This window comes from Thunnus thynnus, chromosome 11, assembly GCF_963924715.1.
Source record: "Thunnus thynnus chromosome 11, fThuThy2.1, whole genome shotgun sequence".
In the NCBI taxonomy this organism is placed as follows: Eukaryota; Metazoa; Chordata; class Actinopteri; order Scombriformes; family Scombridae; genus Thunnus; species Thunnus thynnus.
Window position 1 is genome coordinate 23,912,971 of NC_089527.1, and position 22,226 is coordinate 23,935,196.

A 22,226-nucleotide genomic window follows, 5' to 3' on the forward strand; every position below is an offset into this window, starting at 1 on the left:
CTCGTCCCGCGTTTTCTTCGAGAAGCGTAAAGAACACCCCCGGTCGGAGCCCCGGTTCGCACCGAGGACGCACGGAGCTGTACGGGGAGTGCCGCACAGAATGGATGAATGCTGCCGAGACCGAGCGACTCACTCCACTCCCACTCGCGCAGACTCTACCCAGAAGGCCAGTCGGGAGACCGCAATTACCATAAGCCTCCAGCGCACGGCACTGGCTGCGCACGCACGCACACACAGATACACGCGCACGCTCTCTCACACACACACACACACACACACACACACACACACACACAAACACACAAGCTCCGCTGAAACTCAAAAACAGGAATAGGCGAGGTTTTAGCAGCTGGGAAAAGGCAGAAAATAAACTAATAATGATAATAATGATGATGATGATGATGATAGCCTCATAGAGGAATAAATAAAATGTAATTAAATAAAATAGAAATGGATATTAGACTAAACGAACAGTGCACAAATTAAGCCAATTTTGAATGTTAGTTTGTGTTAAGAGAGAGCAAAAGAAGTGGTATCATACATCATATAGTCTATTGTGTATTTGGACATTATACAGTATAACCTGTAAATCCAGTTGAGTGTTTAAAGTGGCCCACAATGTACTCAAATCAGTCCTTTTTAAGCCTAGCTCCAGAATTTAATACACATTTTCAGTATCGTTCACATTTTGCTTCCATGATTGAGGCTATGTGCAGATCCAAATTAAATGTCAGTTCAGTTTTTTTTTCTTTCCAAGCCAGATAAGGTAAATCTGTGAAGCACGAGGCTGTAGAGAGACAGAGGAGGGGGGGGGGGGGGGGGGGTGGAGGGGGGGCAGCTCAAGGCTGGGGCACATCTGTTAAGGCTCCCATGTCAAGTGAAGGAGGAGGAGGCTATGAATATCAAGCCTGAGGTGTGTGCATCATGTGCCTGCATGTGTGTATGTGGTGTGTGTGTGTGTAGGAGAGAGAGAGAGAGAGAGAGAGGCCAGCAGACAGACAGACAGACAGACAGAAGCAGAGTAGGAGTAGGTAAAGAGGGGGACTTGGCAATGGAAGGTCTGGCTGCATTTGCCACAGCTGTTGAAAGTAGGAGTTTCAGCAGACGGTCATATACAAACAAACACAACGCTCACAGAGCACACATGTGGAAACGTTAAAAAAGAAAAGGCTCGTCTTGAAGGGAAAATCGTCCAAAAGTTTGGAGACACAAAGGATCTGCGAGATGAGAAGAAAGGGAAGGAGGGTGGGCGTATTCATGCATGAAACAGAATAGGAACTCCACTTTTTCTTTCTGGACTAAACTCCGCGGTAACTGCATCATACATCTAAGTTTCTGTGAGCAGCAATTTAAAAAGCCTTTCTCAAAACTTTAATAAATCCAGGGCAATTTGTTGGGCGTGTTGGCTCTTTTTTACAATCTGAAAATGCACAGTCCAGTGGATTTTGTAAAGATATCCGTCCACACTGAAACACCTAATGGTTAAATCTCTTCTTCCTTCCTCTTTTTTCTCTTCCCTCCTATTTACATATTTTTCTGTTCCTGTTGTCAGACAACTAAACAAGCATAAAATTGTGGTTTTCTTATAGATGCTACCCGTTAAACAGTCAAACAGTATTTCCTGCAAGCACTGCTGTGCTAAGACGTCAATCAAATCGCAGTTTTAGTGATCACAGAGAACGTTAGAAACCAGGCATGCCTCATAGTTTTCCAAAAGCCCTGTGTTCAGATTTAAAGCCTCAAACTGTTGAGACTGTTATTAAAAAGCTCAATTCTGGAACGTAAAAATGCTGGTTTGGTGCAGACAAGGAGCAGAATCACTGTTTTAGGTATAGGGCCATATGAACATATAAAATTCAAGTATCTGGTTAAAGGGACAGTGGCTGACATGATGGACTTTAACAAGTGCCATTCATTCATTCTTTTTATTTAGGTTTGAAGATGGTGACAGTGTATAATATACTTTGATAAACTATAAACCTATAAAAGAAACACAGAGAAAAACTTACCACCGCATGCAGTCATATTCCCTTTTTGTAGGATGGCATTGTTTATCATTATGTCATGCAAATGGATTTGCATGCAACTTAGTGGTAACAGTATGCAATCAAAAGTTGAAACAGTGATGAAACTCAAAAAAAAAAAACAACAACCCAGCATCAAGTGGCTGCAGGGAAATGAGGATTTAGAGGATTTTTGATTTGCACTCTTGCAGCCAAAGCCATTTTTGGTTCTTCTCTTTTCTTTCCCAATACGTATGGCACCATCTTTACCAGTGGCAATATGAGTGCAATGCTCTTCACATTGGCCACATACTGTATGTCTAATTCACTGCCCGGGATTGCGCAGGTATGGATCCAACCTGGCAACCCCGCTACACAGGGCCCAAAACCCTTGTTTGTATTGTGTGTGTAAATACTGTGCTATAAAGAGATTTGATGTGTGTTGGGACTTTTTCCTGGTCCAAATCGGATTCCTATCTGTCTACAAACAGTCTGAGAAGCTGCTTTATTGTAAGGCACAATTTAATATAAACCACAAAAGTCAGCAGTGACATGGATTTCATACTGACTCCAGCCCTCAGGAGTTAGGCCAGGTTTGTTGACACCATCACAAATAGTGCTTTTCTAGATGAGTGGACACACACTCGCTCTTTGCTTTCCATGAATTGAAAAGAAATTGGTCACACTGTGTTCACACTTAAGGTTAAATCATTGATCAAATCCCTTTTCTTTCCAGGTACGTGATGTCAAGCGAGATCTAACTTTTTAACCTCTGACCACTGCATGTATCTGATAAAAACACACTCACACTGACGTCACATACGACTAATAATGAAGCTGAAAGGTCAGATGGTTGTTGGAAAGACACTCGAAATGACAGCATACCACACAAGGTCTTCCTCGACCTCTTTCCCTCCTGCTCTGACTCAGAGGGAGTAGAAAGCAAAAGGCTCTCTCCATCACTCACTGGAAACTGGATTAGGATGAATATTGCTCTGAGGTACTGCCGGGCAAACTAAGTTTCTGACGCTCACCACAAAAACGCACGGTTGTAGATCCAGAAAAACACCGGAGAGAGACACAAAAACAGGTCTGGGGAGCGAGCGCAGGCCTTTTTATGGCTGCACTTTTACGACTGTGTGTGAACTTTGTGGTTTGAAAAGCCAGCCTGAGAACAGCATGTGCCTTTGAACCGCTCATGTTTGGATGACGGCGACGAAAAACACGCTTAAATCTGTGATCCCATCCTTCTCTGTCAGGTTGTGTCTTGTCAGGGACTCATGCATTTGTGTGTCTTGTAAAAATCAAAACAGCGTGAACACACACATATGGGTGCACTCCGGTGTAGAAGGAGCCACACTCTGGGAGGTCACAGTGATCCAGCCATCTGCTGTTGCAATCAGACACTGAAGCGGTGGACTGACAAACACACGCATATGCATGGCAAGTTCACATGTGCGCACACACACACACACACAAAAACACACATAGGCTACACACCTTCGGCACACATTTCAAGAGCACACGTTTGGTCAAATATACACATGCCGTCCTCAAACAGAAACACACATATGAAACCACACACATGCACACATTTAGAGCTGACACACATTCAGAAAGGGCTGGCTGCCAACACACAAGCCTGCACGACACTGAATTCACATTCACACACACAGTCACACACACACACACACACACACACACACACACACACACACACACACACACACACACACACATACACACACACACTCAGTCGGCAGGCTCAGATTGCAGGAAGCTCTTTGCACGCAGCTCAGTCCACAGCAGCCGGTACTAATCAGCACAATCCACCTGCAGATCGTTATGGATCGCTTACTGCAACTCACACACACACACACAGGCGCACACGCACGTACGTACGTGTACACACACACACACACACACACACACACACACACACACAGGCACACGTGCACATATGTACAATCAATAGATCTATGCTTGAACACGCACAAAACTCAACACAGTCCACATTCATGAGTCATGGTGCTGATTGTTCATGTTAATCTAACGTGCCATTAATATGTTCATGCATGAGTCCTCATTGTGTATTTATGATGAGTTTACAGTGATCATAATCTTTTGTTTTAATTCAGTTTTCTAATCTATCATTTTTCATCTCCAGAGCTCCAAAGGTTCATTTAAGGACTTGAAAATGCTCCGATACAGGCTACTGAAATATCAACACAGCACCACTTTTTCCTCTTTCTATACACATACACACACACACACACACACACACACGCACGCACGCACGCACGCACCCCCACCGGTGTTGTAGGGCTAACCGGTTCCCCACAGGCGCGCCACGCTGCGTTTAGCGCGGCCTCACCGGGGATAATTACAGCCTGGCGCGGCAGGGCGAGCGTGGCTCCGAGCCAAACACTGCTCGCGAGAGGGAGGGAGGGAGGGAGAGGGAGAGAGAGAGAGAGAGAGAGAGGGAGAGAGACCAATTATTGAAGCACTGAGAGACACGGACCTATAGATTAAGCTCTAATCAATAGGCGGCTACATTCATCGATACAATCAATCAGTGGGCCCGTGACGCTAAAATAACCAATGCGATCAATCACACTCTTATTCCGACCTTGGGGATCATAATCCCTTCCCAAAAAAGCGCGGACAGAATTCTTCTTTTTAGAATAAAGATTAAAACCTTCAAACGAGCCTTATCTGAGAGGAAGGAGAAGCGGTGGCGGCTCTCAGCGCAGCACAAGAAAGACCCCCCCACACCACCACCACCACCACCACCTCCTCCTCCCTCTCCCCCTCTCCTCCCTCCCTCCTTCTCTCTCGTCTGTCGGCCTCTGTCGAGTTCCGCTCATAACCTCGCCACCCACCCTCCCAGTTCCCCGCCTCTCCCTGCTTTCCGCTGCTGGCGGGGAGCGCACACACACATACACACACACAGAGACACACAGAGGGAGACACACACACCTCTTTATAGCTCTCTCGCTCTGACACGCACCCACAAGCATGCACACTCGTGCACGCGCGCACGTACACACACAGGCAGGCAGCGTCAATAAAAAGCCCAGCGCTGTGAGAGGCCGCCGGCACTCCACTCCCCCCCCCCCCCCTCGTCCCCCGTCCCCCGTCCCCCCTCCTCCTCCTCCTCCTCCTCCTCCTCCTGCCACTGCGATTAGCGGAGGCTGGCTGGCTGGGGAGAGGCGCCCCTCTGTTATCTGGGGCGGTGGCAGCCTGTGTGTGTGTATATGTGTGTGTGTGTGTATGTGTGTTGAGGGAGAGAAAGAGAGAGAGAGAGAGATTAATTTAACTCTTTCCAGGCCGGATCGCAGCGCTGGAGGCTCCGCTCGCTCCTAACACTCCGCTCAGGCAGCAGCAGCAGCAGCAGAGCAGAGCCGAGCTTCTGTTAGACAGGACGCAGGGCAGCAGGGACATTTTATGGACACCGACGTCATGTCCATAATACTCCTGGCTATTTGAGCGGTTATTCTAACATTACACACGCACATGTTGGGTGTTTTAATACTGATTCTGACTGACAACATATTTTGAAATCTGACTGTGTGTATAAGCAAAAAAACTAAGTAAATTAAATTAGAGGGATCCAGTGTTGTTACCCAGAAGGCTTTAAAACAATCAGTTAGTCAGTTGACTGAAATTAATTAAAATAAACATTTGTCATTTTTCAAGCAAAAATCATTTGTCGGTTTCTAATAGTCTGATAGTAAACATGATGTATGTTTTTTGGGGGGTGGGGTTGGGGGGTTTAGGGGATGGATTATTAGTTGGACAAAACAATTTGACATTTGAACATGTCACTTGTTTGGCATTTTTCATATATTTTCTGACATTTAATTGACAAAACAATTAATCAAGAAAATAATCGTCAGACTCATTTATAATCAGAAGAATTGTGACCTGCAGCCCTAATTTAGACCTTGATAAAGAAAATATACAGAAAATATAATTTGAACAACAACTAGTAATTAAAATGTGGAACTTTGGTGTTTGCTCACTTTTACTGACTTTGTCTGGTGGCTGGTTGGAAGTGTCTTAGGTGGGTGGGCTCTGCTGAGGGAGTCTGGACTCATGACCTCAGTGTTTCTAAAGCCCTGAACGTATGGTTAAGACTGCAGCTATCAAATGAAAAGACCAAAAAAATCTCCCAGGGCCAATATCAAGTGAAAAGGAGCCAGAGTGAGCCTGTAAATGGTGGAAAAAAAAGATGAATGATATTTTTTCTCAATTCAACTACTGTGTATCACACTTTCTCTGGTAAGTAGCTTTACAACCAAGTAGACAACTTCACCTGAATTTTGTTTTTGAATCATCTCTAATCTCACAATGCTGCTGCTTCACCACTGATGAGCTTTGTTCAGCTCTGCTCTGAAAAAATGATCAGACATTCAAGGTCAGCCACAGGAGGAGAGTGCAGATTTCCTAGAAGCACCGTCTTTATACAAACTATGTTCCTTTTCATTTGAGGCCACTGTAGAGTGTAATAAGCTCCCTGAACATTTGGAAAACGTGCTGAATGGTGTTAAAAATGGAAGCCATGTAAGCATTGATTTGACATTACAATCATCTGTATAAAACATAATGTATGTTCATTGACTATGTTTATGAAGTAGTTAAGAGTTGTTATATGTGTGTGTACAATGCTAAGTGGGGTTGAAACATGATTATGGGAGTTATTATACATTGCAGTTATTGTATTTTTAGTGTTTATGTTTAACTGAATGGCTGGATTAACCTTTCTGGGGGGCACCAGGGCAAAAAGATGCCATGGGGCCTCTCTTGTATTTGACTTGATTTTGACACATTGTCCTACAAATAACCAAAAACCAAATGACAAGCTGTGAACCTGAAGAGCTTTTGGGGCCCGGGGGCAGTAGCTCAGTTTTAACTGGTTGGTTATCCGGCCTTAGCCCAAGGACTGCAGATGGAAATAAACTAGCTAAATCTGGTACAAAGAATCTCTTCTCTTCTTTGTGCAGTCACTGACAAAGTATTAATAAAATGAAAAAAAGCTAAAAAATTAAGCCTTTAGTAATGGTGTATAGAACTTTTTTCTCCATCTATAAAAAACATTACATAGTGGAGCCCATATGGAAGAGCGGTACAGTAATCCCAATGTCAATTTGCATGTTGTGGCACGTCCTCCCACTTGCTCTCTTCTAATGTTTCCTGTCAGTTCTAAAGTCATTTGTCAAAGCAAAGGCAAAAATATCAAAAAGGGGATTAAAATAAGAGAGCAAAGTAATCACAGGATGAGTTTGGTGATATTCTTCAACAAATACTGTAACTCATTGTCTAAAAACTATCAGACACATAAGTGAGCCACACTGTTGTACCAGGTGACATGTTCCTTCATTATGATGAACAAAAACTGTACATTTTGTTAATCATCGTCGTGCTGCCTAAATATTCACTAGAACACCAAATGTGTATTAATCCACAACTGAAAATAGTCCCCAACAAACGCACTTTTACTCTGGGTTGGAGTAGCAGTTGCTAAAAGCTATAATGCTCAGCTTCTTTAGACCATTTATGAGCATTTTTAAAAATTTTAAAAAAGTTGTAAAGATTGATGTCTTCAAATGTGTTTGGGGGAAGCTAACAGGTAGGCTCTAAAACAGACTAATACATAGTTTGTTTTGGTCTTTTTATGGGGTTTGTTGACAATAAGAAAAGTGTAAAATAACACCAAACTCTTCATTTAACCATACTGCAGCTCATAGGTTGAAAATATTTACATCTGGAACACAAAAATACTTTGATATTCCAGGTTTTGCGTCTGCTTAAATTATACTTTTACGTTTCCGACTGATTAATGCCACAAAAAGGGCTATTCCGCACATTCTTAAAATCACATATCGCAGGAATATACAGCGCCAGTTCGATCCCAACAGCCTAAAGCAAAACAATTAAAACATTCCATGTAAAGGGCTACACAACAACTTCCAGTCAATTATTTACACATTTAAGACATCATTCAATGCACACTGTAATCTCCCCATTAACCTTCTCCAGCCTTCTATTTACTGTAAGCGGTGGGTGAGCAGAGTTTTTTCTTTTCTTTTTTTTTTTTTACACACCCGCCTGTAAATACTACTGGGCTCTAATAAACAGCAGACGAGGCTCCGTGTGGACGCTGCGCAGAGAAGCCACAAACACCAATCTGACCAGCCTCGCTTTCGCTCCGAGGTGACGGAGCTCCACCTTGTTTTTGAACGTCTGCTCTGCTGCTGTTGTCGCTTCTCCCTCTCCCTCTTTCCTCTCCTCTCTCCCTCCTTCTCTCCCTCTCTGTGCGTCATGGCCAGGTCATGGCCGGACTCCAACAAAGGCTCCGGTTTCTCGAGCCCCACGTGTGCGCGCGCAATCAGACACACACACACACACACACACACACACACACACACACACACACACACACACACACACACACACACACACACACACACACACAGTAGGCACCAGAAGCACACAAACACAGATCTGACAAATGATAGGGTGGTGAGGCGAGGCAAGCTAATGGTAGGCAGTGTGCGCCTGCCGACATGCCCCTGGGCCGCGGGTGTTAAATTGTATCCAATTACAGAGCACGCGACAATATGAGGGGAGAATAATAATTCTTCTTGCGTGACAGGGAGATTTGCTTATTTCCCGGGCTCTTTATATGGAGATAGTGCGGGGCTCGAAACGTTCAAGCGTCTGTGGTAGAGCTGTGTGTGTGTGTGTGTGTGTGTGTGTGTGTGTGTGTGTGTGTGTGTGTGTGTGTGTGTGAAAGAAAACTCTGCTTTTCTGCAGGACATGGCGTGCATTTCATTAATTAAAATCCAGTTAACCAGATTTGGAGACTAGACAGGGGCCAGCAGGGTCCAACCAATAATTAATATCCATTATTTAAGCAGCTCAGGTCTAAGATGACTTTACATATATTCATAGACACACGGTGCACACACACACACATGGATGGACACACTCTTGACAAAAGGCAGGGCAGCGGCATGAGGGGATGAGGGATTGCATCAATGTGAAAATGAAATAAACACACCCAGTCTCAGCTTTGTTATGAAATGTCTCTCCTGCTCATTTATTTGATGGAGTGCACAGTCAAGTAAAACCGGCAACAGTGCCAAAAGAGGGGGTAAGGGCCTGGTGCAAGAAAGCGTTAGTGTGCGTGCGGCTCTGTGAACTGCGAACTAAAGTTGCACTCTGGTGTCACTGACGCCCGGCAGAAAAGTTCAACAACTCAAGGGTAAAAAGGGTCAAGTGTCGGTTCATTAGTTCAACTTGTCAGAGAGGCAGCTGACAGCCGGCAGCACGTGCCGACAGTGATGAAACCACCTAGATATGGGAAAAACCAAATGGGCTGAGGTTGAATATAAAGTGACTCTATTATCCTGCCAATCACACCTCAGTTATGTCCCACTCTCCAACCCTGACAAGGGCCATGAGATGATGAACCATCAAAGGCTGTTGCTATGCAGTGGGTGCCGTGTATGTGTCATCTTTTCAGACCCATTTTGACAGGCACCTTAGAAATATGCATCTGTGTGTGTGTGTGTGTGTGTGTGTGTGTGTGTGTGTGTGTGAGGGGGGGGGGGGGCTGTGTGTTGACAAATAACGTGTTTTTTAAGTTGTTCACAAGGCCATAAGTATGAACGTAAGAGCAGCAGGTTCGGACCAAGAAAAGCATTTCCTTCACATTCCAGTCCAAGGCACGTACAAAAATAGAGTGTACACTTAAATATATACAGTACATTGATCTGTTATAAATACAATATAACAAATAGCTGTAATAGTTCATAAAAAATACAAAACAATCTTCAAAGGAATACTTGTGCGAAAGTCGCAACAACAGTACTGCCATATGCAAAGAGAAACAAATACTGTCTGAGGAAGGAGAGACTCCTTGAAAGCAGCACTGGTGCTTTGGACTTATTTGCCACATCTTCACTATCTTTAAAAACCCCCCTTCTGTATTTCCACTGTACGCCCCCCCCCCCCCCCCCCCACCATCGGCAAAAAATTGATTAAGTAACAGGATCGATCTCAGTGTTCAGACGGGTGAATGTAGATGCTTTCACGCCTGACACAGGGAACATTTTAACAGGCCTGCTTTTCACCTCACCTGCAAATACTAAACTAACACCTTGTTACGATTGACTTCCAGCGGCCCTTAATGTTTTTTTTTTTTTCTTTCATTTTTGTGGTAGTATGGCAAAACGCTGCAGAATGCAGGAGTCAAGAGTGAGGTGCAGAGAGAGAAACTGTTTTAAGACATATGAGATGCAGCAGATGCCTTTAACATTAGGAGGATCTTTAGAGCCGCTTCTCTCTTGCTCTTCTCTCATGGTAGTATTGCAGGGAGCTGCAGCTCTGTTCAGTATGTGTGTGTGTGCGTCTTTAGGATATTAAATAGTAAAGGATGGGGATTAATAATGGAACCTGACAGCTCATCTCCGGCTTCTATCTGCCTGACTGTCCCCCCAATCTTCTCTTCCATTCCCTCCCTACCTCTTTTTCCTCCCTCTCAGTTTCTAATCCGCTGCGTTCCTCTCTGGCTGTGACCCTCCCGCGTGCTTCTTCCCTCCAGCTCTTTTGTCTCCCTCTCTCTCTCTCTCTCTCTCTCTCTCTCTCTCTTCCTCTCTCAGGGCCCTCGGTCTTTCAGGGTCATGTCAGGCGAGTAGAAGAGCACGTTCGTGTCATCGTCGTCGTCATCGCTAAGGTCGACCAGGTCAGCTTGTGTGTAGCGCACCGCCCCGGGGTGGTACTCTCCAATCCGTGTCCTGTCGCACAGCCGCGACTGCAGAGCCAGCTAGTGCACACACACACAGACAGACACACATAGTTTGGAATTAACACATGACATGAGTATGTTCACAGTGAGCCAAGTAAATCTGAAAATGCAAGCTTTTCTCTTCGTTTTAGCCGCTGCAACCTTCAACTTTATGCAAACGTCCTTTAATGCAACAACCTTGAGAGAGGCGGTCGTGGTTGTTTTGAGTCCCTTAAAAAATGGACAGCTGTTTTTGTTTTCTACTCCACTCAACGATGTAAAAGAACCGTACTTCAAACTAAATGGAGGAAAACGTGATTGTTGTGGTCAACAGCTTCCCCAATCAATATGATGCAACTTGAACAACCAGGACCTGAATACGATGTGTGAAAACATATTGCTCGGGAAATTCACTACTTCCGTCATGCGCCAGTATAGTGGCAACAGGAGAAATTAAACGTGCAATCAGAGCTGAGTATGTTAATTACGCGCTTAACGCTATACACAGTAAGACTTCAAATTTATCGTATTTTATTGTCTCACCGGCACCTGAAACAAGGGCTGTTCATGGAATAAACACCTGCTTAGGCGGCGCTCAGACCGACATAAGCTCTGCGTGAAAAAATGCAGCCCTTTTATTCATTTGAACGGGTGCAGTACGTTGACGCAGTGGGGGTGACACTGCAGAGGGCTTGGCAAAACAACGAAAAAGCTGAACAGGGTAAGCACATTCCTGGTGGATTACTTTCTAACATGAACGCTGTATTCGACTGTTTACCTCACAATTGTAATGATGAAAGATCAAACAGTTGCCGCCGTGATGACCTTCCTCTGTCTGTGAGTATTACAAACTGTTGTGCAGTGTTTTGGCGTCTGATAAGCCTCTAAATACATTAATCTGTAACTCCAGCTTGACTTCCTGAATTGGATTTCATTGTTTCACTGGTACCTTAAAACAACGCAGCCCCTTGCATTGTTTTAACGCAGGGCTGTTCTCAGTCTTAGTGTGGACGGGTAAAAATTTTAGTGTTTGACTTTTGGAAAACAATGAGTGGTTGGGGCTGTATGGCGGTAAATATAAAAAGATAACTTTCTGTCTCCTCTAAAGCTCTCTGATCGCTCATTAATTATCTAACTAATACACAACCAATAAACGCAACATGGGTGTTGTCATTAGGCTGTATTAATGTCGAGTGTGTCAGACAACCTCGCAATCATAAAACAGTGATTGTCATCTTTGTGCAACAGTGCTGTCCACCTGGTCAACAGGTAGCATTTATGACTCTCGATCCAATCATTATTTTATGCTCATTTTGTTGTCTGACAACAGAAACTGAAAAATATGTAAATGAGAACAACTACATTCTGAATTTGGCATTTTTCATACACAGTATAGGCGATTACAGAGAGCAGGATTGGGCAGAATGTTTAAAGTTTAACCAGATTGTGTCTGCCCCGCTCTTTAATATGTGATGGTTTTATTAACTCAACTGAAATGGGACGAGGAGAAAAAGATTTAGCCATTTACTATTGTTAAAACATTTCGGTGTGGACAAAAATAACCTGAAAACGCCTGTGTGGACGCACACTGCGTGTTCATAATTAGTAAGATTGGAATGATAGCGAGACATATGGGGATTGAAAGCAGCTTTTTGCTGCATGCACACACACACACACACACAGAAGAAGGAGTAAGAGGTGAGCTCATTGCAGAGCCACAGGCGGTTCAGCTGTATGGCTAGAATGCAGATCAATATCAGGGAAGGAGAGCGAGAAAGAGGTGGAGAGCGAGCGAGAGGGAGAGTACACAGGTGGGAGGGAGATGCAACACAAAGGAGAGAGGCAGAAATAATGTAAGAGAGATAAATGCCAGAGATGCTGTAGCAGAGTACAGGGAACAGAGGAGGCAGGCGAACAGACGCGCACAGAGATAGAGATACTGTAGAGATAGCAAAAGAGAGGGAGGAGGAGAACAGTCAAAGACTGCCACGGAAGAGAGCAAAAAAACAACAGAGAACTAGATAAAGCAAGAGATAGGCGGCAGACACTAGCACTTTTTCATGCACACAAGAAACCAGGTTACTGGGAGAAACTGGGTTACACAGGAAATTGGACATCAAATTCAAATGCACTGTAGTAACCTGGTTAAGTAAAATCTTTGTGTACATGCAGCAGTTCAGTAATGGAGGGGGCTAATTAGTGTAAGTTTTAGTTTTAGCCGAACTAATTCATTCAATTACATTTTTTTCAAGTAACTGTAAAATTTAACTGCAATCATTTTAGAGTTCCAGTCTTCTGCCACCACAATGAGCTTCAATTTTTATATTCTTTTCTAGAAACAGAAGTTGGTCCACGTTTCCTTGAGTTATACCACTTTCAGATAGCAGAAGTGTGTATGACATCTAGTCTAGTCCAACGTGTGTTCAACCCTTGTTGGACCCATTCATGCCAGACTGTTGGACACTGGTCAAACCAGCGTTGTTGCCATTCACATAAGACGAGGTTCCAGCCCTGTATTACTATAGCATTTCCACATACGTTACAGCCTACCCAGGCATCGCATCTGACGTCAATAAAAGTGAACGTTGTTTGTACTCTGAGGAATGAACAACATGGAGCTGCTCCAGGCAATCATCTATTTATTAGGATTTATGTTTTTTTGTGCGACCACCTTATGAACCATTACTGCAACAAGTAATGCTCTCCTATCAGCTTCAATCAAAAGTACGATCAAGAAGAGCAGCATTTTTGGCTGGATCATGAACCAGGTGTGGAGCTGAGTTTATTTGTCTTAAGTGTTTACATCATTCTCAACACATTCTCACAACCCATCTAATCAGATTACTGACTTGAAACCTGAGGACTCCATTCATGAGAAAATGGACCTGCATCAGACCTGCTTCCAACCCTGGTCAAGAGGAGGGTTGTGAAGGAGGGTCAGAGGACGCAGGCTGGCCCGTAGAGATAAACCCCAGATGTGTGGTTAACCATTGTCACTGGGTCGTTCTGAATGGGGTATAAGAGTGTGACGCTGTGCTGTTTTTAACATAATGTCCCCAGCAGCAGACAACACCCTCCCTTCTGCAACACTGATCCCAGAGAAACCAATCAGTATCCACAATGTTGTACAGGAGCAGTAACTTGATAATCAAACTGAATTGGCATTTAGTTTCACTTGATTAATTTATCCTGACATTGTGTTTGTCTTACCTGATTTCTTGATGGGAGTGGGGTATTTTGTTTTGCCCTTACCAATCAGTAGTGAACAACACATCCACCTTGCCGAAGTCATTTTCAGTCAACACAGAGGCTGTGGTAGCAGTTGCTAAGATCGGTTAACTTGACATTTTTCACAACGTTCAAAAAATATGTAAATTTAAGTTATATTTGTAAGACAACTTAAAACAGCCCATACAGCTGCGTTGACCTCGTCCATGCTTGTCGCTGTTTATCTTACCATTTTTCATGAATGTAGCTAGATAGCTAGCCCGCTGTGTAGGAAGATCACATCCCTATTCTTAATCTTGCCTACTAAGCTCTGACTGGTCAACATTTTCTCCAACCACGGTAAACAGCCATTAATGGACAACCCATCAAATCTATTTAAATCACTGAACAAATCAGAGATGTGGTCGCTGCTCCAGAGGTCTGGAACAAGCACATGGGTGCAGGTCTTTTGGAAATGAAATAGATTATACCATGTATTAAAAAAAACGTTTTGTCTTGCAAAGCTAGATATTAAATTACAAAATCCAAATGTGCTGACACTGCATGTAGGGCTGCAAGTAACGACTATTTCCATTATCGATTAATCTGTCAATTTTATTGATGAATAGATTAGCTGTTTAGACTATAAAATGTCTATCTTCTATCTAATCTATCACTGTTTCCTAAAGCCCAAAGTGACATCCTCAAATGTTGTCCTTATTATCATAAAGGACTAAAGAAACCAGAAAATATTCACATTTAAGAAGCTGAAACCAAAACATTTCTAAAATGACTCAAAACAATTGGTGATTAATTTTCTGTCCATCGACTAATCTATTAATCGACTAATCGTTGCAGCTCTAATTGCATGGAGAGACCATGCGGGATCCTTTCAAGGCAAGTACAGCGAGGAGGGATCAACAACTCTTCCAACACACATATGGAATGTTCATAGCCTATTAAGACAAACATGAAAAAATGTGAACCTATATCTTTTAAATGCATGTAAACTCACCGCACAGCAGACACAAGGACGAGAGAGAGACACAGACAGCAGGAGAGAAAGAAAGCGAGAGAGAGAGAGAGGAGGCAGTGTTGGGAGGGGAGGTGGTGTCTGGTATGAAAGCGCAGATTCGTTGCGTTGAGGAAGGAATGTTTTGATGCTGTTACAACTCCCCCACCCCACCACCACATTCACCACCTCCTTCACTCCCTTACCCCTCCTCTCCACCGCCAATCTCACACCTGATGTGAGGGGGCTGCTGGGAGTCGCATGCCAAGATGAATAACAACCGGCTGTTAGTCACGAACACACACGCTGCCTGTCTCTCTCTCTCTCTCTCTCTCTCTCTCTCTCTTTCTCTCGGTCATCTTCTTTCTTACCTTCTCTCTCTTTCTCTGACACGCACAAACCGCATTTTCTCTGTGATTTACGAACACATTGAGATTCCATTTCACTCTCTCGGTCTCTCTCTCTCTCTCTCCCCACTCACCACAGTGAAACATTGACATTTGGGTTGAAGGTCATACCACACATTCCACTCTTCCACATTGTGCTCATGACCCGTTATCAGCCTGGCTGCTGATACTGAGTGGGTGACAATATGTGTGTCTATGTCTGTGTTTGTGAACTAAGACCACAGAGATTTTTTTTCCCCCTTTGCAGTTCAATATCAGCCTCGTCTCATATCCGCAGATACTGTCAATGTTTGTAGAGTGAGACAAATCTGTGGAGAACAGTATTGATTGTGGTGTTTATTGAAATGCAACCAATGAGTTTTGCGATTCAAATGTAAAAACATCTTCTTTCTGGTAAATTTCATCATTACACTTCCCTAAAAACTTAATTTCAGAATGAGCTGGAAGTCCAGTTATTTCTATTTTTACCATAATTAAGGGAATTTGATATTTGAGACAACAATAATTTCCTGTATGTATGATGCATGAACACTTTTGACAGACGACAACACTCATTTTGGAGAATTAAGTAGCCCGATTAAAAATTCTAAGGTAATTAGTTAATAGAGTTTTTGTAGGATTATGAAGTCAGCCAACTTAAACTTCTATGAAGTATTAAGTCTGCCTAAAGTCAAAATTCTTACATTGTGATTATGAAATACAGATTCATTGGTAATATGTTTTAGCGCTGCAACTAACTTCTTTTCATTATTGATTAATCTGCTGTACTTTGGTGTATAAGATGTCACAAAATGGTGAAAAATGCCATTACAATTTCCCACAGCAGTCTTCAAAATGCTTGTCCAAATAGTCCAAAACCAAAAGATATTCAGTTCTCTATCATTAGAAAACCAGCAACATTCATATCAGTGGATTTTTGGCATTTTTGCTTGAAAAATTAATACTATTGACACCTGTCTACACCGGATACATTTCAGCAACGTTTTTCAGTTGTCCATCTAACGCTTATCTGATGGAGCAGATCTGCCTCAATTTTACTGGCAGAAGCTGTCTATACCAGCTGTATAACGGGCTGCACTCATGAATTACATGCGTAACTGCAACCTGAAGCATCTTTTTGGGCTTCAAGTCTATTTTCTTTCCTTCAACGTGCATAACAACATTGATTGTGTAATGGGCTGTGAGCACTGTCAAAATGTTGCAGACACTGACGGAGGACTGCAGCTGCTGCTGCTCTGCTGACATGCTGCTTACGCTACGCAGCCAGAGTAGACACAGAGTGAGAATCAACACAGCACTGTGCAGCGCTACAAAGCCGCTCATTGTTTTGATTATCCAGGCCGACGAAAATGTCAGCAACTGCTTCCAGCAACCTCACACAATCTAACTTCAGGCTACCTGCAAAACCCCAAACAGCAGAGAACTGAAGAAAAACAAGTCACTGATGAAGAAAGTCAAACACTTAGCTAGCCAAAGACAAAACCTGATATTTTTCTCAGCTTCTTGGCAGAGCAAATCAGAGCTAAATAAAGAGTGAATACCAGTCTAACGTTTAACTGGTGGCCAGAAACACAACTCCAATGGGATGCTCATGTTGCTCTGTTTCTGCTGGTGGTTTTAGTAGTCAGCTGTGTGCTAACTTGTTACAGCTGAAATACACCAGGCACGGACATGATGCATCACGTAGGCGGGGCGGAGCAGGGTATTTTACCTGCTACTCTGACTCCATCTTTGTAGTGTGTAGTTGCGTGCCAGCTCAGTTTTCTGAGGGGATTTCAAATAGGATACTTCTGGAAATGGCTAAGTTAAAGCATTTCCCACTTAAACTACTGCAAAAATAAGACTTGTCTACATGTGTACTGTACATTTATTGTCTTATGTGCTTTCAGCTGTGCGTGATCCTTTCCATATTGCCTATTAACGTATGTAAACAAGTCGACTGAGTTTTGTCAAGTTAGTTGCAAAAGACAAAGTACTTTACAGATTATGGGGACCTCCCACCCCCAACACATTTGCATCCCTCATGCTGGCTACATTGCCAGTATTTTTCCACATAGATGACCAGCTTCATCGCACGCATATTGAGTTTCGCCACGTGATAATGCAGTTGGTTATACAGGGTTTGGAAGCATAGGCTGATTTGCTGCCCCTGGTACAATGAGGTATTTATTTTAATCATTTTTAAACAGATTGTACTCGTTTTTTACGCAGTTCCAGTAGTTTTTACGTGTTGTAGGGCTGTGTAGCCACATGTAGAGGAAAAAAAAAATTGATCAGCCACGTAAAAATAGAGTAACTATTAGTAGCTATTCTTAATAGGTAAGCAGTTTCCGTGGTCAGCAGAGCAGCTTCAGTTGATTTTAATGGTGCAGCAGATGTGTTGTGCCGTGTTCATGCCTAGTGTATTTCAGATGTTAGTCTTAACAACTTGAGATTTAAATGCTCATCACTGCACGTCATTCTGCCCTCTAGAGGTTAGAAATAGCATAATGTAGCTTTAAAACGTACAATCCAAATGTGTTAGTATAAAAAAATGTATTAGTTATAAAAAGTCAGTTAATAGGCGATTTGATAAACCCCTGAGAGTTGAGGTCACTCCATAACATTAAATAATATAAGAATTGTTAGAATGTAAAGACAAATTCTGTTTGCATTTTATCATACTGATGGAGGTGTAATGATGACATTATATGCATTTGGGACATTTGGATATATAATTTCTCAGAATGTGTTGCTGTTGTCTGTCTGATGGACACTGATATATATATGATACATATATACAGACTGATATATAATCCAGTCTCAATCCAGCCCATTGTACAGAGAGGAGACTAAGTGAATAAATCCACTAGAAAGTCAAGTAACAGTGATGGCTGACAACTGTGAAGACTTCCTGTCTTGGTTAGCTCAGTTTTATTTCCTCCTGTGACTTTTTTGTCACAAATCCAGTCAAGGGCTGGGTATCAACTCAATACTTTTTGAGTACAGACCGAAATGTCTCCACAGATTTAAAGGGACATATTATACACATTTACAAGCTTGTATTTTTAATCTGGGGCTCTACTGGAATATCTTTGAATGATTTACAGTTTAAAAAAAGTCCTTGTTTATCTTATACCGGCCCGTTATGCAGCCCCTCAGTTCAGCCTCTGTCAGACTGTTTTAGCTTCTGTCTCTTTAAAGGCCCCCCTCCCAATGAGAGACCACTCTGCTCTGATTGGCCAGCTTTTGGAAGCTACCCATCAGCAGACATAGTCAACAAACCACAGAACAAACTATAGTAGTCGGATTTCACTACTTTTTCTCGTTCTTTATTCGAAATGTTAACTTCTCAAATATGTCTTTTCTTGTTCGAGCTGAAATCTGATCCAAAATTTGAGAGTGGACAACGCAAACAACATATGGAAAAACCTTAGCAACAAAGGCTACAGAACGGACGGCTATTTATGGGCATGTGCAACAAGTTGATGTCAGCTCATTGTTAAGGTAGAAAAAACTGCGTTTAGAGCAGGTTGAAGCCTGGGCTTTTGACTTGCAGGGAGCATTTCTGCTTATGTTAACCTCAGGTTTTGGAAATTTAACCATGTTTAGCATAGATATCTGACATCATAACAGTATAAAATAACAGAAAATCACAAAAAGCATACACTGTCCCCTTTCATGAAAATTGTCCAGTACACAAAATTAGCATCTAACACTGATGTGTTCGAGAAATTCAGATTTTGCTAAAGAATCAATTAATAATACAGTTTCAGTTTGTTTGGTATTGGTGCTATCGTACTGGGTCATTATCAAAAAATCTAATCCTGATCAATTATTTTCCATTCTGACTACTACATGCTAACTATTCTTCCCAAAGAGCCTAGTGAGGCATCACGTTTCATTGCTGAAGTGATGATATGTGGGCTTCTGTATTGAGCCTCTCTCTGCTGTAGGTCAACTGTTTAGGCTCCAATTTGTGAAAACTGGTCTATGATTTTCTGAACTTCTGTAAAAGAAGAAAATCGGCTCTCACATCACAATAATTGTTTTCATAAATTGTCAATTAACGATTTGATTAAAACATCACTCAACCCTTGTGCATCGCTGAGTTTCACAAGGCTGTTAATCAATCTCAATGACTGAACAGTTATTTTACCAGGCACTGAGGTTGGTGGCTTTCAAAATTCAATTTCTGCATCGTGATACACTAGCTCTTGACTGTGTTCTCTATCTGCTCTTATTAGCCAGCTTATTCATCTGAAAGAGGAAAATCTAGCTTCACCTCTTCTGTTAATTACAGTTCAGACAGAGCATGGTCAGAGACCTGTTGATGTTGATATCGCAATTCCTCTATTATGATAGAGATGAATCCTTTGATTAAGATTATTATACACAAATTTTCAATAAACCCAGTAAGAAAACATCCACCAAGTAAAAATAAATGACTTTTTTATTTTGTCTGGTTCTCATCACTGAGTGATTAAGTCTCCCATGAGACAATCTCCTCCAACATCTGTGCATTCTTTTAAGCCCTTAATTGACCACCTGATTATAGACAGACCTCGTTTATAGAGCCTTAAAGAGCCTTTAACAGAGAATGGTCAATACTGCTAATGTTAGTATGTAGAATATTTTCACAAAACAGCTTTCACCAACCATTTATAAAATCTGTAGGAGGGGAATCCATCAACTAAAACAAGATTTACACTGTTGTGATGAGCTGAGTGTGTTTTTTCATATCTATCCTTAAAAATTAATTAATAATTGATTCTACTTAACCTGACAACTGAAAACAACACCAGCAGCAGCACACAACATTTCAAACATGCAAGGACTGGAAAACCAGCAGGTTAAACTTTTCACTTATCCACTGATATATCTCATCATCTACTTGATGGAATGGCACATAATTTCATAATTTTAATTTCATTCATGCTTTGAGGTTTTGGTTTTGAACTGTATAAATTTGACTTGAATGAAATGGTTTGATTTTCCCTTAAACTTTCATCTAGCATCATCATGTCAAATCTTGATTTGTTCAATATTTTGGTTCATGAGCAAATACTCGCAAAATTAATGACATTCCCATCAGCCTCAGCTGTAATTTGTGTTTAGTAATAATTGGCACATGTTGGCATGCTGAAATAATATTTTGATTATACTATATTTTTATTAATCATCTTACAAAAAAATTCTCTAATTGTTCTGTTCAGTTATATGCAGATGACACGATTATATACACAAATAAATAATAATCTCACATTAAACAAACAGAAGTCTTGTAGTATGCTGTTTGGTACTATTTATAATCTTAATCATTCACCTGCTGAGTTGGCTATTAATCTTACTGATGGGTCTCCCCTTATTAACATTGATAAATTTAAATATTAGTGACTTTGGATTGATTCCGAATTTTCTTTTAGGCCTCATATTGATTTTATCAGAAATAAAACAAATGCTAGTTTCAGGATGCTCTATCCGTCAATTAATAGTTTTACTCTCCAAGTAAGAAAACACATTGTCAAACAGCTTTTATTTCCCATTATTGATTATGGTGATGTCATATACCAGACCACCTCTGAAACACATCTTCATCCTTTAAATGTAGGCTACAATAATATTTGTAGATTTGTCCTTGGATGTCCTTACCGCCCACATCATTGTTTGATGTACGACACACTGGACTGGCTACCACTTTACTCTTGGAGACAATTTCATTGGTTGCTCTTTGTTTTCAAATGCATTTACTTTATGCTTTATACTTAAAATAGCTTTTAGTTCCAGTCAAATCATCATATTCACTCAGACACACTCAACATCCTTTTTTATTGTGCCTTGAATATTTAAAGAAACTGGGAGACGTGCTTTTAAGTTTAAAGCACCATCAGTCTGGAATAATTTGTCTAACTCACTCAGATCAATTATTTCTTTCCATGACTTCAAGACGTCTTTGCTTGTTTGTCATAAATTTACTTGTGTTTGTCTTTGATTGTATACCTCCACTTCTAGTTCCTAAGTAGACTCAGTACTTTGACATAATGTTATTTGGTCTGTTCATTTATTTTTTTTCTCGTTCATTTTTTGTACAGATGACACTTGTAGGAGATGTAGTGGATGTGGTTTAGGATGGTGGGAGAGCCCTTATGTGTATGTCTGTGTTGATGTTACTATGTTGATTGTTTTGTGCTGCTGGATCTATTATCATTATTATTATGTATTTATTGTTTTGTTTTTTGTTTAAATGTTTGTTAACTTTCATGTTTTGTGCCTGAGGACACCCTTGAAAACGAGACGGTGCATTTCAAGGGGTTTATCCTCTTATTACATTTTTAAATAAATACCAACATGGTAAATATGGTAAATACTATACTGGCTGAACATCAGCATGTACATGCCTGTGTGTGCAGTTGTTATACCTGCATGCCAGTAGGGCTCAGTAGGCTCCACCAGTCCCTATCCAGGCCAAAGACAAAGGCATTGGCCAAGCCGTGGAGTGGCGCTGACAGGACGTGCAACAGGGTCAGCGAGAAGGATGGATCCTGCGGGTAGAAGGCATTATGGAGCCTGGTGGAAAGAAAAGAAAGAGAGACAGAAGTGTTGAGTTCATCCATTAAAAACAAGTTGTAAATAAAGAGACAACCTGCAAGAGAACTTCAAAAAGGCAGGAAAGAGAGGCAAAAAGAGAAAGGCAGAGAGTGAGAGCTTGATAGAGCAACAGAAAGAGGGAAAGAGAGAAAGAAAGGACAAGTGAGTGACAGAGTGAGTGACAGGGTGAGAACGAGAGGTAATGAGAGCGAGCGTCAGAGGCAGAAAAAGAGGGA

General features: G+C 41.9%; 1 protein-coding gene across 1 annotated transcript in view; it reads right to left on the reverse strand.

Moving 5' to 3' along the window:
• Positions 1-9,080: 9,080 nt before the first annotated feature.
• The window catches only part of si:dkey-100n23.5, a 52,146-nt gene continuing 39,000 nt past the window's right edge, over positions 9,081-22,226 (reverse strand). Inside the window, exons 12-13 of the mRNA XM_067603993.1 lie at positions 21,822-21,969; positions 9,081-10,836 (exon numbers count right to left, since the gene is read on the reverse strand). Coding sequence (XP_067460094.1) covers positions 10,669-10,836; positions 21,822-21,969 — 316 coding nt within the window. The 3' untranslated portion in view covers positions 9,081-10,668. The remainder of the gene's footprint in view (positions 10,837-21,821; positions 21,970-22,226) is intronic.